A 16,781-nucleotide genomic window follows, 5' to 3' on the forward strand; every position below is an offset into this window, starting at 1 on the left:
ATAGGCAATAGGTACAACTGTCTAGGCATTGTAGTATGCTTTCCTCATTTATTTTGATGAGTTCTGTACATGGCTCTCCTTTAAGTCACTCTGAAATGAACTGAGATGATATATAATCTGTAGATGGTAGCAAACACACAGTTAACACACAGGGTATGCTGGCATTCATTCAAAATAATAGTTATTTATTTTTAAAGACAATTGTTTGACAGTTAACAGATAAGACAACAACTACACTTGTATTGAAGAAATACTTTGCTGAGAGCATGATGATATCTTGGGTACAAATTGATGGTAAATAATAGCAATTCCCAAATTTTTCTGCCATGAAAGATCTGTAATTATGCAGAGAAACATTAATTTGTAATTAAAGGCTCCTGGGAGCTCTACATACCCACTCCCAAAGGAGTCTCTGTTGCAGCTCTGCAAAATTCATTGCCTAACCCTGCCGCCCTCTAGTCAGCCTCTGTTGGGAAAGGAGTAACGCTGCCTCATCTCCACATTGGCTGTGACTGAATTTTATGTAGTGATCTGGCAAAACTGCAGACCACAGGAGGAGGCTCCCCACTGCATCTCTGCATGTCATTGCTTTTAGCTTGCTTCCTTCCAACAACTCTAAACTCCCTGAACAATGACATTAAGGGTTTGCTGTCTTCAATGAAGGTGGATCATTTCTGTCACACACTCTAAAAGTAAAGCTTTTCAGATGAAGGTAGCAAATGTATTTTAGCTATTGGAAGTTACAAGATTCTGTTGTGCATGAACCTGAAAATTGGGATTATATTCTACAAACCTATTCTCTCTTGACAACGAAAACAGAAATGTCTGATTTCAAGAAGAAATACTAGTTTCAGAAAGCAGTAGTTCAATCAATGTCCAAATAGTAGACTTTCACAATTCATCTCCTCAGATGCTAGATGATACCTTAAAACGGATGTTGCCAAAGCAATCTCAGTTTAAAAAGAAGGTGCCATTTTCTGCCATGTGCTCATCCTTTATTACCTCTACTTTCACAACTTCTAAAAGCAAAAGAATTTGGCCAACAGCCCATCAATAGTCTAATATTGAAGAAATATTATGGGCTCTGAGTCAGCAGTGTTTATAAATGGCTATGCAATTGATGTCAAGATATAGCTTGTTCTACAGCCTCTGAATTCAATTCTAATGTATATCCTATAGTGTTCCTGCTCCTCAGAGTAGTCCTAAGTGGAAAATTAGTAAAAATAACAAATAACACTGATCAATGAATACCAGCATTATCATTATTGCTTTCTGTGATGGAAATCTAAAGGTACTAAAGATATAGGGATTATTTAAACAAGTCTCATTAGGATAAAATTTTCAATATCTTTCCAAGTGGAAAACAAAACATTGTCTGCCAAGAACCAATTAGATATTTCCTTTTTGTAGGTTTCCGATTTTCTTGCAAGTGAAATTCTGAGGATTCAGAGTAAATATTGCAACAGTGCATTGAAGTGACAATTACAATTTTGTAAATTGCTCAGATATTGAAGGGCAGTATAGAATTTTAAATAAATGTACAATTTCCCTGAACTCTGAATACTGATTGCTAATGCACTGGGGAACTGGAATACACAGAATGGACTTTCCACAAACAAAAGCTTTTCCATGCATTTCAGCAGAGAAAGCTGATCCACACATATATTCCTTTGCATTTTCAGTTCAGCACTTTTACTAAAACAAATGGTGGATGCTATGCATTTTAGAGAACACACAGAACTCTGAATTGGAATGAATAAACATAATTTAATATTGGAAATCAGTACAAATGAATCACCTCAATCTATTGACAAAAACATTTGTTTGTAACAATGATTTCCCACCAAGTTTCAGAGGATTGGATCCAAACTTGGCCAAACTTAAATCATGCTGAAATCAATGGGACTAATTATGTCTAAGTTTGGATTTATCCCAGTGTGTGTTCTGATTCTTTCCGTAACAGACATTTTCATGGTATAAAGTTTTGAATTATGAACCTGAATTATATTTGCAGAAATCTCTCTTTTAGAAAAAGTCAGCAAGAACAAACAATAAATGAGTTTCTAAGACTTTTAGAAAGGTTACATTGAGACATGCTTATTGAAGCATGCTGTAATTTTCTGTGCTTCCTATTTTTAACCTGCAAGATATTATCTGAAGTCTGTTTTTGAGCTATGTCATAACTTATCTGAAAAGCAAAAACAAAAAACACAATTTCTAATTCTATTTAATACTGTAAAAATGTACCATTTACAAAGAAAGATTTTGACAGTAAACCTAGTAAAACATTCTAATTTAAATAACTTATGATTAAAAGGTCACTTATGGGAGAGAAGGGCATTGCTTAAAATACAAGCAGTCAGGAAGCACCAGACATCTAACAATTTCAGTCTTTCACACTTGAGTGGATTTACAGTGACAGCAAGATAAGGATGTGGTAACCTACCTTACCAAGATCTGGGCTATAGCTTGATATGCTCTCCCTAAACCAACATAGTCTCCCAGTATTTTGGATATTTCCAGGTAAGCATTTAACTTCTAAAAGACAAAGGAAAATAAAATCATGTTAACTATTTCTGCTTTGAAACATTTTCTCCACATTATGGGACAAATATGGTCTGCTTTTGTTGACAGCAATATTCATTTGAAAGTATCTGCACGTATGTTTTACTTCACTGCAAACATTATACATTCACATAACATTCCTGATTTAATAAAAATTATCAGTATTCTAACATATTAGGGAATCAGATGATTGGATTATGGTTAACAAAGTAATTTACAGAATTTACCAGTTGTGCATACTTATATGGCATTATCTATACCTACATATGCCATCATTCATTCAAATTCACAGTCTCATAGCATTGGTACTATGCGAATGTTTGGTTTATAATAGTCTAAAGGAATTAACTATGATGAATATAATTTAAAAGAAGGGTAATCTTGAAAAAAAAGCTGTTGTATACAGATATATTGCATGTACTTCTAATTATCTTTGTACAAAAGTGATTTGTTAATATTCATTTAGAATACAGTCTATTAATGTGACCTCTTCTGTAAGCAAAGGATTACAGCTGCCACAGTAAAACATATGATCTTAATTTAATTTAAACTCTGACATCATCTGTATTGCATAATTTCTTTTTCCATCAATTTTTTTCAATGACTAGTTGGAAAGCATGTATATATAATGAAATTTCATTCTTTCCTCGCTCCCTCTTAGATTCTTGACCCAAACTATTACACACATGAGGACACAAGAACTCTCCAAAGACCATCTATGGAAATCCTTTTAGCACATTTTCAAGAAAAGATTAGTGAATTCATTTACTAGGTTTGATGGGGGATGGAATGTGACAGAGAGGTATACTGGGGAAATCTATGCAAACTGTAAGGTTTGACTGGATCTTCAGATATACCCTAACTGGGACACATGCAACTCAGGCAAACTAACCTTGACTAGAGCTGATTATACATCATTCAGCTGAGGTGATAAGGCAGTCTTTTCTGAAGACATGACTGAAGTGCCTCTCATCAGGTCACTAGAATACTTTGCAATGTTGCCCTTGAATAAACTTGGATCAGTTTCGTCTTTTGATAAGAATGCAAGAATACACTGGGCAGCTTCTACAGGGATGTGGGATGGGAAATTTAAACCACCAACCTCCACAAAAGATGCTCATTTGGATAAAACAGCGATAAAGCCAAGGATGCTTGAGGATTTAAATTGACCTGCCTTTGGAAGTGAGCTGACCAAATTTGCACCTCCCACTAACATCTAGATCAGAATGCAGTTATCCTTCTGATTGCACACTTCTCTGAATTTGTTGATCAGTTTTCATTTTTGAAAAAGGACCAAAATGCATATAAAATGCATGTAAAGTGCCCTTTTTACCACAAAATGCCTATGAAAATGCATAGTTTACTACAAAATGCCTGTAAACTCTTTATTTTAGGATAAAATCCACACTATTTTTGTGTAGGTTTTGCAAAGGCTAAGCAGTTTAAAGCAGAATTGATACAAAACAGTCATATCAATGAACACTTGTGGAACTGACAAAGATAAAAACAGTCTAATTTGATCATCTCTAGTAAAGACCTAACTCCTGCGACTATAGCATCTCACAACTCTCAAAGCAGTCTGTTGAACAGACTGCTTATATGATTTCTTCAGCCCTTCTGTTCTACAGTTCATAATGTCATTTCTGACACTTTCATATTATGCTACCAAAACTCTGCTTACTTGCTATCAGCGATGTATCTTTTGCTTAGGTATAGCTATGCTAGAATGTTTTTCCCCATTTCTGGAATACGGTATTATATGCATTACAAACTGTTGCCAGTATGCACAATACCTCTGTATCATCTTTTTCATTATTTACATATATTCTTACCTATTTCCTATAATTACCGTGGATTGGAAATTCTGATATTATCAGGTCATCAGAAGAAAACTGAATAATGCTGAGTAAATAAATAAATCCAAAACCCAAAGCTAACATTTTAGAATTGTCTCCCTTATCATTGTTAAAGGAAAAAAAGAAAAGTGCTACAAAGCTGACTCAGGTGTTACCAATGCATTAAAGTCTATTAGAGTCTCCCAACAGCCTGAAGCATCTACATCAGTAAATCTAATTCAAGTCTTCTAGCTCTTCCATAGATCCATATTTTATTAGTATTTGGGACAAAAAGCACACTTCACTTAAAACCTATGGAGTTTCTTGACGTATAACATATTTTTCTCATGCAGGGAAATATATGTACATCTAATGAAATGATGTTTAAGATTTAAAATAATGTTGCACTGTTTCATTATCAAATCAAGGATGCAACAACTCTCAAATCATTTGTTGACAGAATATAAAGATTTAAATATTATGTTATTCCCTGCACACAACCACCTGGATGCTTCATCCCAAGTCATACATATGGGGCTATGGACTTCCTATTTTAAGATGGCCTTCCCATGAATAGAACAGGATTTTCAATATCCAAAATACAATTAAGCAAAGAAATAGATTCCTATATAAAGATGTTTTACAGGTAGTCTGGAAAGTGCACATGTGTATTGCAATGGATCTAATTCATCACAGGACATAGCTTTTAGTATCAGCTCTCCCAAAAATACGTATCACCTTCTCTAGACTCTCTAGATTAACCAAAAACATTGATATAGTAATGGAAGTATGGGAGCATTCTGTTTTCTGCAAGCCATATATTGTCAGTTAGATTCCCCCGCACCCTGAGCTGAGACTAGAGGGAGGCTCTGTTGTATAGGGTTTAAAGAAATATACTGCATAAAAAGATACATACATAAGCATCAACCATTCTGCCTGTCTCCTGTAGTTGAAACAATTCTACAGTGGAAATGTTACCAATATCATGAAATCATAGCAAATGTTGAAACAGAGCATTCCAGCTGAAAGAAATAAAAAGAAAGCCTGAAAACTGATAGAAGCAATGAAAATGAGAACTGGAAAAAAATCCTGTTCTAGGATAAATGTTTGGAATACTCAAACCCAACAGCTGGCTTAGATTGTATTTATGTTGTCTTAGCATTAAATATGGATTTCCAAAGGTCAGACCTCAAGATGGAGGTCAGTTTCAATCCAACATTGGAGCTATGGGCATTGTCTTATAACAGATAAGGAAACTCTCTTCCATACCATTATCCATAAATTTGTTATCATCATCCCTGACCTTGAATTTTACTTCTGTAATATTTTATAAGAGCCAATGTACATTTCTGCTAAGCTATTTTTTTCTAACACATGATTTGTCTTCCACTTTAAATCATCTCTTGATAAAATCTTTATGGATATCTATTCATGGCTAGTCATTTGGCTTCCCTAAAACACTGTCTTCATCTTTCTCTTTTGTAGAGGAATAAATCATAATAAAATCACTTTGCTGGTTTTGGACAACACAAGAAACCACACTATGAACAACCCTAAAACAAACCATGGATTCTAAGGGTGGCTTCTTCGTGTAAAATAAATCATCCTGAAGAAACCATACAGGAAGTCCCCTATATATAAACGAGTTCCATTCTGAGAGCATGTTCATAAGTCCAACAAAGTTAGCCTAGGTATCCTGGTATCCAATTGGCCACATAGTACTGTACTGTAATATGCTTATAACAACACTGAAGAGCATCCATTAATGTCACTTCCGGGTGCTTGGCAGTGTGTAAGTGCACCCGTGTTCATCTCATGGGTTCTTCCTCATATGGCATTACGGTTAGGTTGGTACAACCTGTGTTAAGCTTTGCTGGACTCACCTCTCTCAATTATTACAGTAAAGTTCACAAAAGCACATTTGCATCTTTAAAAGTTCGCAACTTTCAGGTCAGTATGTAGGAGACTTCTTGTTGGGGGTTCATGCAACTCAGCCACTCTTCATGGTAGATTGTTCTGTGAAGTGGCTCAATGAAACCTCCAAAAGGATATCAGCAAGCTCTGAATGCCTGTTATTTCTACTACTTTCCAGTAAAGGTAAAAGTTCCTCTGCATATGCATGGTAGTAGTGTCTGACTCTGGGGCTGGTGTTCATCTCCATTTGTAAGCTGAAGAACCAGGGTTTTCTGAAGACACTTCTGTGGTCATGTGGCCGGCATGACTAAACACCAAGCCACATGGAATGCTGTTACCTTTTCCACAGAAGTGGTACCCATTTATCTACTTGCATTTGTATTTTGAATTGGCAGGTAGGCAAGAGCTGGTACAAAGTAGCAGGTGCTCACCCTGCCACATGGAGTTGAACTGCTGACCTTTCAATCAACACCCCAGTGACTCAACAGTTTAACCTGATGTGCCACCCATGTCCCCGCCTACTTGGCAGTACGGTAGACATAAATGTGAATTTATCTTAGGTATTCCCTGCAAAATCAGGCTTTGGAAATAATTTTGAGCACCCTTGATGCAGGATTATCTATTACATCAAAAAGTACAGGTACCAGCTATACAGGATAGTTACATTCAAAATTAAAAACAAAGTTTTATGTATCACTGTGACCTAAAATGTATAAAACAACAATCTTTATGGTACAGAGAACTACGGTGGGGATTTTTTTTTGCAACTGCATAATAAAAATGAATTCAATTTGAAGAGTTATATTTTTAAATATAAAGGGGAGTGTATGGATTCTAAAAGCTTGTGGGCTACAAAGAGCAATGTGATGTGGCTTTGATAGGACATTACACACAGGCAATTGGTTTCCAGTTAGGAGTCTATTGTGTCAGGTGTGGGTCTGTGGCAAAATCTGTGCTGATTCCTCTGAATCCAAATAAAATTTCACTAGTGGGTTCCACAGTAGTAATCTTCACTTTTGTATTGTTGGAATATTTAAATAGTGCTGCATACCTGCAAGAGTTACACAGTCTTAACCCAAATATCAATGGAATTATGCATATTTTAAATGAATACAAGATCATTATGAATATAATGATCTCACATTAGCAAGCTGCAATGTTAATTATAGTGTATCGTGTATTATATAATGGTATTTGTGTGTACATGTGGGAATGTATGATCCTGAAGCCCAATACATCAATCCCATTTCTTCCATATACAACAGAAGGAAATGTAAGTAAAAATGGAGAAGATAGATGCGTAAACAGTTTGGCAACTTATTACACAAGAATACAAATATATTTCAAGTTTTGAAGGAACATCACATTTATAGGCAACTTATTTTTTAAAAAAATATTAAAATACATATAAAACATATTTTGTACCACCAATCCACTTTAAATCTTTGGGTTGTATCCAACGTTAATCCTAATTAGAACAGATCCACTAAAATGAATGGTACTTAGACTAGCAGTGAATATAGTCCATTGGATATAACCCTCTCACCTTTTAAATCACTAACACATTTTATGGAAATCTGTTCTTTTGATTTCTAATCATGTAACTTTGCTTAGATAATTCACAGTCAGTGAATGTTAGATGTTTCCTCTTAATTTACAGTTCTTGAACATGATTCAGAAAATCAATCTGTTACATTAGTCAAAGACATAACTGGATAATAGATTGTGAGAAGCAAGGTAGTAACTGACTGAAGACCACACGAGGCAGCAGCATCTAAGGATATTTTCCTGAGTCAGAAATGCGTTATTGGACAAACTGATGTGTGGAGAAAGGAAATGAAACGGCTTTTTCAAAAAGCACACCCTTCCAAGTTGCAGTAAAAAGCAAGTGGTTTCCTATAAATATTATTCAATTTTACTGTTCTTTCCTATACATATTATACAATTACACCAAAGACACAAAGCAATAAAGCTAGCAGAATATATATCCATGCTGGAAATTTGTTGAAATCTATTGATGTAGCATTCTCTGTTTTTCTTCAACAGTAAATATAATTTCTCAAGTCTGCAAGTTCATCACCTAGATTTTTTTAAAAATACATCCACTGCTGAGGGGGGAAATGGAATAAGATTGTTCCCAATATTTCCTGATACTTAAATACCACAGGTGTGATCCAGATTTAGGTGTGTATAATGCATTTAGCTGTCCCTTCTCCTCATGGCAGCACCTGCACAATAAAATATTACACAGAATCTGAGGGAATCCCACTAAATATAATAGGCTGTGAAGAAGGGCTGATAGGAAAGGGGGGATCCCTGAAAACTTGATGAAGGTACCTTCTACAGAGTCACCTGAATCTCTGTATAGCATTTTCAGAGAGGAAGGCGGCTGCTGTGGGAAGAATGAATTACTGTAGCTAAGTTTGCATCATCGGACCTATCCATCTAATCCTAGAAAGGACCATGAGTGAGAAGTACACATGACATGTACTGGACCCACTTATTGTTTCTTAACATAGATACCAGAACTATAACCTAGCATTGCTACTAGGATTTTATATACTAAATAAAGGATAACTAACAAAATTGTATGTATAAAAGGAATGTGAATGCAATTACTTTCATTATGCTGTAGTCACTAAATTGTCTAACTATGAGTGAAGAAAAAGCAAAGGAAACAAATGCTGCTTGAATTAAAAATAGTGAATTAGAAGATTTCAGTTTGGCCATTCACAGATGATGGCACCTGTAAGAGGAAGCTTTAATCCTTTTCTCCATGTCCCAGTCAGAATCAGATAGTTTCTGGTCTTTCTTCTCACTGTTAATAATTTAGAGCACTCCATTGCTCTAAAACTAGATGAACACTAGAGAGTATCCTGAATACATTTTCACACATCCTCTCCTCCCCAGTCCCTTTCAGTCCTGTGCAAGATGACACATTTGAAAGTTCAAAACTGTGAAATGTATATGTTTCCTCCTTTACTGCTCTGCCATGAAATTTGCCTTTATGTAGCCACCACAATTGCCTGTATATTTGCATACCTTTACTGAGCCACTTACTGAGAACAGTCTGTCAGCCCCTGGCATGAGTGGGCACTGAACTTGTGCCTGCAGGTGCACATGAAACTTACTGTGTAGGACAAGCTCCTCTTCCTGGCACTGGAATGATGTGCCACCCCTTGGCATGGGTGGGCTCCAAATTCAGGGCAGGGCCTGTGGCCACATGTAAAATTCACAATGCAAGGATGAGCAGGCCATGCTCCAGTAAGTTGAGTCTTGGTTTAAGCTAAAGTTTATTCAGATTATAGAGAACTAATTGTAATACAGCTAGAAAGTTCAACATTACTGAGAAGACAGTGCAAGATTGGAGGAAGAATGAAGACAAGTTAAGGAAACATTTTCATCTAGCATTTAAGATGACCCCCAATTTTTGCTTTGCTTTTTTTGTTTTTGTTTCAAGGGTTGTCTTATATGCTGGTATATATGGTAATTCAGCATTTGGTTATGCAGAATCAGGGGTATATCCTGTGTTCTGATTGTCTGAACCATGCATGCTGCCAGTGCCAATAATTAATCAACTAGTATCTCATGGTAGGATTACAAATACAGTAAACAATGAACTGGACATTATGTTCCAGGTTACAGATGAGGCATATCACTTTTGAATGTATCTGCACATAACACTACCATCTGCAAGAAGAACGAACACAACAGTACAGAAGGTTCTAGTCCAGGTCTTTAATTCTACCACCAAGTTGGGGAGGACCATCTTGTCAGGTGCCCCAATTACGCTAGGAAAATTGTTCTGTGATGACTCAGCATAATTACCGAGCATTACAAGTTTTCTAAACTTAATTGCAGCAGCACCCAACGTGCTTTTCTAAAAATAAAAATAAGTTCTGTTGCCACTTGCCTTGGGCCAAATTTCACGTGTTTGTCCAGAATGACCACAGGTATACTTGTGAATGGAGCAATGAATTGACAGTGTGTGGGCAGGGTGTTCCTTCAGGGTTAGTTTAGCTATGCTCTTATAGCCATCCAATCTAAATTCTTTACGCTGACACAATTCAAACAAGCTTAAGAATGTGTGCTGTTTAACAGTCACCTGTTGGCATAAATGATGAATGCAAATATAACATATTATGTTGATCATGTTCTAACTTAATTCTGTTTATATATTTTCATAAAGTAGTTATAACTTTATTCAATATTTCTCAGATATGGAGCAGGGTATGTTGGTTAAAGTAAGTAAGGGCTGTAGATCCTTTTTCACTATACTGTTTTTGCCTATATTACTACACTGGTTTTTGTATTATTTTTATGCATTACCATACGCAATAATTCTGATGAAGAGTAAGTATTTCAACAATTGATTTATCTGTGTGATAGCTATGCATAAATTTCCATAATTGTGCACAGTAGATCAATTTAAACATAGAAAGTTAAAATCCATTTAAATCCAAAAAAAATTAGACTGAATTTCTTGAAGTCCTTAACAGCATTTTTCTAAGTTAGATGCTAAAACATAATATTTTAAATCAGCATAATGGAGAATATTTCTTTAAAGTATACATGGTGTAACAATTGAAGATATTTTGTCTGTTATCCTGTAGAGGTGATATTAGAGGCCAAAAAAAAAAAAAAAAGGTATCCTTTCTATCCTGACAGCTGTGACAATGACTCAAAATGCTATGCCTGCCAAGAGCTTTTATCAGGTATGTTATAACAACTAGTAATAAGTGTAAATAATAAATGGCTACGATCTTATGGGAAACAGTAGCAATAGTAAACAATTTTTGGTGCTTGCTGATGGGGGTCGGCTGGTCTTAGAATTCCCTGGCTTCCCGGTAGAGGTTTGGCCTGACAATAAACAACAGTTTAATACTTTATCTAATCCCAGCCAGGAGGTGAATTCAGCGGCAAGCTTTTGCAGATGTTCACATCCAATAATCTATCCATAATTGATGAAACAGGGAGGTCAGATGTAATGGTTGCTACTACTCCAGCAACAAATAAATGGTTATTGACAAAACAAGTGAGTGTGGCGCTGAGTACTGAACAGCGACAAGCCTGAAAACAGAGCAGAGAAAGCAAGGAAGAAGATACACTCTTTCATCTTGAGCATTCTTCAATACGATGTGTAATGTAAGGGCCACCAAGATATGCACAAGCAGAAGACAGTGGCTTTGGAATGGGGAAAAGATTATTCAAAGACTGATTAAGCAAACCATGAGCTGGATGTGAGTAAGAGTGAAGATTTGGGTAAGTAGAAATGCATGCTCTTGTATGGCAACATTGTGATGCAGCTGTCTGGATTACTAAAATAATTACAGTTATATATCAGTCTGTTTGTATGGTGCTCCTCGATGTAATCTTATGCTGGTGTGTGCATCTATTAATTGATAGAAAGATGCATGTGTGTAATAAGAATATTCAAGTAAATAGGCTATTGGAAGTCTCCCTCCCTCTATAGTGTGTGTGCACAAGTCTGTGAATGAAAAACTTCCAGTGACAGACTTACTTCAGTACTCTGTATGTATATTTCTATCACTTAATATGCATAAAACACAGAGATAAAGGGAATAAAAACCCTTTACATTATAGACAGAACAATTACTAAACATGAAATGTGGACATTTTGTTTTTTAAAATACATTTAAAGAACAAGCTGATAATGTTTATATTCACAAACATTAAGCCCAATGAATGATAAGTAATATATTCAAACAGTGACCGAAAGGGTGTTTTTAAAGACATTTTGTTTACAAATACACACTGACAATCAGGGCATATTTAAATGCTAAAATATAGGGTTTTTTTTACTATGTTTGCTAATTCTTATCATATATACCACAGTGTAGTGAAAGAGCAGCATTATTGTCATCTACAATCATAAAAAGATTCCAGAGAGTAAGTTTAAATATTGATATTACTAAATTCACAGTAAGAAATGTAGATTGATTTATTTCACAGTTTGCTACCAAGCTTTCTTATCAGAACTACAATTATAAAATATATAAATATATATGCTGAAAATAAAGTGGCAGAATGAATTGGGGCAACAAATTCCTTGTTTATTGAGTAAGCAATACTCATCTGCATATAAGAAAAACAGTACTAGCATGTTTAAAAGATTCTATAAATACTAACTTCTTGGACTTCCGCCTATGAAACATCAGCTTTATGAAACAGTACTTATTGGTTTAGTATCATCAAAATAAAAAGTGTCAGAAAATGTCTTCAAATAGCCTTTGGCTGATGAATGGGATATAGCAACCTAACTAACTAACTAACTAACTATTTACATAATTTTTAGGACGAGACTAGTCTTTCAGAAATTCCTTAATCAAATGCTTATGATGAGGATGGTCTTTCAGGTTCAGACAATAAGACAAATGCGAGAGTTGAGTGCCTGTTGATAAAGGAGGAGCTAGATATAGTGGGCATTGCAGAAACTTGGTGGAATGGAGATAACCAATGGGATGTGATCATCTCTGGAAATAATTCATCATGGTCCAACACCCTCTAGAACAAACCCTTGATTCTCTGGGAATCCACTTGTTCCTGAAAAATAAGCTCCTCTGCAAAAACCACACTGGGTCTGGATGATATGCAAATCCACCATGGTTGGGTATTCGTGGTGGAAGAGGGAGGATCTTGAAATACAACTCTATCACACTACATAAATAGTATGGCTTCATTTTTAGACTAGCCATCTTTGAACTGAGCCCCAGTTAAAACAGGGCTCATACCCAGTCTCCACTGCTTCTATGTCTTCCCCCATTGCCAAAGGGAAAAACAATGCTCCGGGCAACTGAGAGGCGTATGAAATGGCTTAGTCCTGTGCATCATTTGAAGCCAAGGAAAGGCTCCATGGAGCTTCTCTTCGAGGGAACACTCTGCCACTTCTATCCTTCAAGATAAAGCTTTGGAAGTATGGTTACTGAGTTCAGACATGTAAAAAAGCCACAGTGAAGTATGTGAACCATAGAACAGGCCATTGTTTCTCTGCATGGTTCCATGCAGAACATTCTTACTGCACTTCATCATGGTTGCTGAGTTTAGACATAATGACAAGCCATGCCACCATGATTTCCAACATGGCTTGTCATTATGTAAGAACCTGGCCAGTATTGGGAGTACAAAGGATGGTGGACTTGGGCAATCATTCCCACAGACTGCTGGTTGTACTCCACATGATGTTTTGGAACTGGAAAGTGAAACATATTTCAGTGAAATTGGGAAGAAAGGGCTAGGTCAAGATTCCGCAAGTCAGGCAGTTCCTGAGAACAACCAAGATGTACAGCCAGTGGAAAGGGTCTCTGGGGGTGAGGAATTCTCCGATGCAGACCAGGGCTAACCTAACCCCCGCTCTGAACCGTGGGACAAGGCATCAGCAGAGATGGGAGGCCCAATTGAATGAGCAGCACACAGAGAGATGGCATGCTCAACTTCAGAGAGCCCCTCCCAAGGGGATGGGACCCAGGCATGTTCGTGTACATACTCAGAGATTCATTCTGGATTATTTGAGAGCAATAAAGAAAGTTTGCAAGGAAAATAATGTGTGGCTGGTGATGGTTCAAAGGAGGAATCTCAACTCATGACAGCTTGAACCCAACCTTCATTTTTTCTCTCCCTCCCTCCTGCAATATTTTTTGTGAGCTGCCCCGAGGCTTTGTTGTGATGGGGCGGCATAGAAATGTTTTAAATAAATAAATAAATAAATAAACTGCTGGCTCTTTTTGCATGGCTCCCTGGCATGGAGGAAATAGCAGCAGTTTTTGAAGCAGAGCGCCATGTTTTGTGGGATCAAGTAAAGAAGCTAATGCAGCACTTCAGGGAGATCAACATGCTCCTGTCCTTCTGGCCTCCAGGCTCTGTTCCTTGGAGGAAGTGCCCTGTGGAACCTCCAGTAAAATTTGATGGGAACAGGGAACAATTTCCCACCTTGTGGGCTGAGGTCAAGCTGTATATGAAACTGAGGCTTGAGGATTTCTCCAACAACCAGCTCCGGGTAGGGTTTGTCATCAGCCTGCTGACAGGACATACAGGAAAATGAGTCACTGCACATCTCTAGGCCAGCAATCACCTTTTGGCCAACTATCCAGAGTTGGATAATCTGGAAACTGCCACCTGGGAAATCCAGTGTCTCAAGCAAGGCAGAGGCTCTGCAGCTGATTACACAACCCATTTCCAACTGTTGTTGCATGATCTAAACTGGAATGGTGCAGTCTACATGGCACAATACTGGGAAGGATTGCAGGATGAGATTCTGGATGAATTGATGTATGCTCATCAACCCCAAACTCTTCCTCACTTAGTCCAGCTTTGCCTTCAGACTGATTGTCAACTGAAAGAACACTGGCTGCAGCGCCGAAGCATCAGGAATGGCCTTATTCAACCCTTTTCCTCCCCCATAGCCACCCCCTTTGCTTGTTTCTAAAAAAGATGGGTCTAAGTGTCCTTGCTTTTAGAAATCTGAACAGCATTACCATTCTCAAGCAACACCTGCTCCCTTTCATACCAGAAATGCTGGAGTGTCTGAGTTGTGCTCAACATTTTCTCCAAGCTTGATCTTCAGGACACTTACACTTTATTTCGGATTAAGGAGAGAGATGAGTGGAAGGCCTCATTTTTATGTAAATATGGTTCTTTTGAATTTTTGCAGTATTGGACTAGAAGGGCTGTGGACCAGAGGAGAGGTTGTGGAAACCTGTGCAGAACCTTCATGCCCCTGCCTTGATTAAACAATTCCCCTCTCGGTTTCCCCAGAAGCCAAGGGGAAAGCATTCATTGCCCTGGGAGAGCCCTCATGGGAAGCGGCATGATGTTGGGAGTAAGAAGGATGGTGGTCTTGAGCAATTGTTCCCACAGATCGTGGCTGCTTTCCAGACTGGGATTTGGAATTAGAAAGTGAAACATATTTCAGTGTGATTGGGGAGGATGGGTTAGATCAAAATTCTGAGAGGCAGGAGGAAGAGGAGGTATTATCTCAAGGCCAGGCGCTTCACCAAGCCAAGCAGTTCCAGGGAACAACCAAAATGTACAGCAGTGGGAGAGGTCTTTAATGAAGAATCCTCGGACACAGACTAGTGTCCCCTGTTCTTGACCCCATGGTGAGGCATCAGCAGAGAAGGGAGGCCCAACTGAATGGAGAGGAGGTGTGTTCACCTTCAGAAAGCCCCTCCTTGATGAGGGTGAGGGTGTGGGGCCCAGGCATGTTCATAAGGAGAGTTCCTAGGTTTCAACAAACTGTTCTGTGCCTGCTCAGAGATCCTTTCTGGGCGATTTGTACTTAGAATCAAAAAGAAAGTTTGCAAGTAAAATGGTGTGATTGTTCAAAGGAGGAATCTCGGCTCATGACAGCCAGAGTATTTTAAACCATTATTGGTCACTTCTTTATCATGCACTTGGAAGTTTATATAGAGACCATTACAGATATCAAGGCTACCTTTGGTTTTATTACAAGAGAAAATTACCACAGGCTTTGATTCATTGCCAAGACTGCAGCACCTTTGAGTGCTGAAGAAAGGAGAATTAGGGTGTAATCCTATACACATCTTTTCACAAACAACATCCGCTGAACTCAGTGAGGCTTAACCTCAACTGAAAGAATACAAGATTGTAGCATTACTGTTACTGTTGCCATGGGATGGCTACTCTTAAAGATGCCTGAGAGCAACCTTCCACAACACATTTTGCAAAAAGTTTTTCTGTAAACAAAGAAAAAGGGCCATCTAAAAGTACTTGATTGGGAGTTGCCACTATATTTGGCCACCTGCTGAGATGAGGGTGCAAGAGCAGAATTAGGAAGCATTAAAAACAAGCTTGGGAAATATGTAGGATCGAAAAATATTTTGCCGGATCACAAGGAATGTTCTAAATAAGAAACTTTTTTTAAATAAATCAGCTTCGATGTGTAAGAGTACTGTAAATCTACAAGGTAACCACTGGTCCCCATTACAGGGATATTAAGGAAAGTGAGTGATTTTATGTATGTAAGCCGTCCTTTAGAATATATAAATATTCTAAATAAATAAATAAATAAATAAAATTAATCCAGTATGTGAAAAAGCCAAAATATTGCATTTTCTCTCCCAATGTTGCCTTTTCACAAAACATAGAGGGACTCTTATCTGCTTGGTTACATGGACAGTAACTAAATAATTGAGCACTATGTTGTAGGGTAACTTTGAACTCTAGCACTTTATGTGTATGGTCTTTCCGTTTCTCAGTCATTCCGATAGAGTTGGAATGACTCTAAACTCTAAGACTAAAAATATAAATTTAGGAAGGTCTTCCAAAATACCACATGGCGATTCAGAACTCATTATTGCTCAAGAATCCCTGGAACATGGGTTTGTAAAAACAAACAAACAAAGGAATCAAAGTTGGGCTGCCCTACCAACAGGCACTTTCAGGGTATTTTGACTCTGCCTATCAGCAGAGGACAAAATGGACACACTA

The 16,781-nt window shown here is 37.4% G+C and overlaps 1 protein-coding gene across 1 annotated transcript in view; it reads right to left on the bottom strand.

Annotated features, from left to right (window-relative positions):
- Positions 1-16,781, bottom strand: part of TTC29 (tetratricopeptide repeat domain 29) — a 110,249-nt gene that overhangs the window by 38,010 nt on the left and 55,458 nt on the right. Inside the window, exon 7 of the mRNA XM_044430670.1 lies at positions 2,447-2,538. Within this exon, the coding sequence (XP_044286605.1) occupies positions 2,447-2,538 (92 nt within the window). The remainder of the gene's footprint in view (positions 1-2,446; positions 2,539-16,781) is intronic.

This window comes from Varanus komodoensis, unplaced genomic scaffold (genome assembly GCF_004798865.1).
Source record: "Varanus komodoensis strain SLA01 unplaced genomic scaffold, ASM479886v1 scaffold21, whole genome shotgun sequence".
Taxonomy (NCBI): Eukaryota; Metazoa; Chordata; class Lepidosauria; order Squamata; family Varanidae; genus Varanus; species Varanus komodoensis.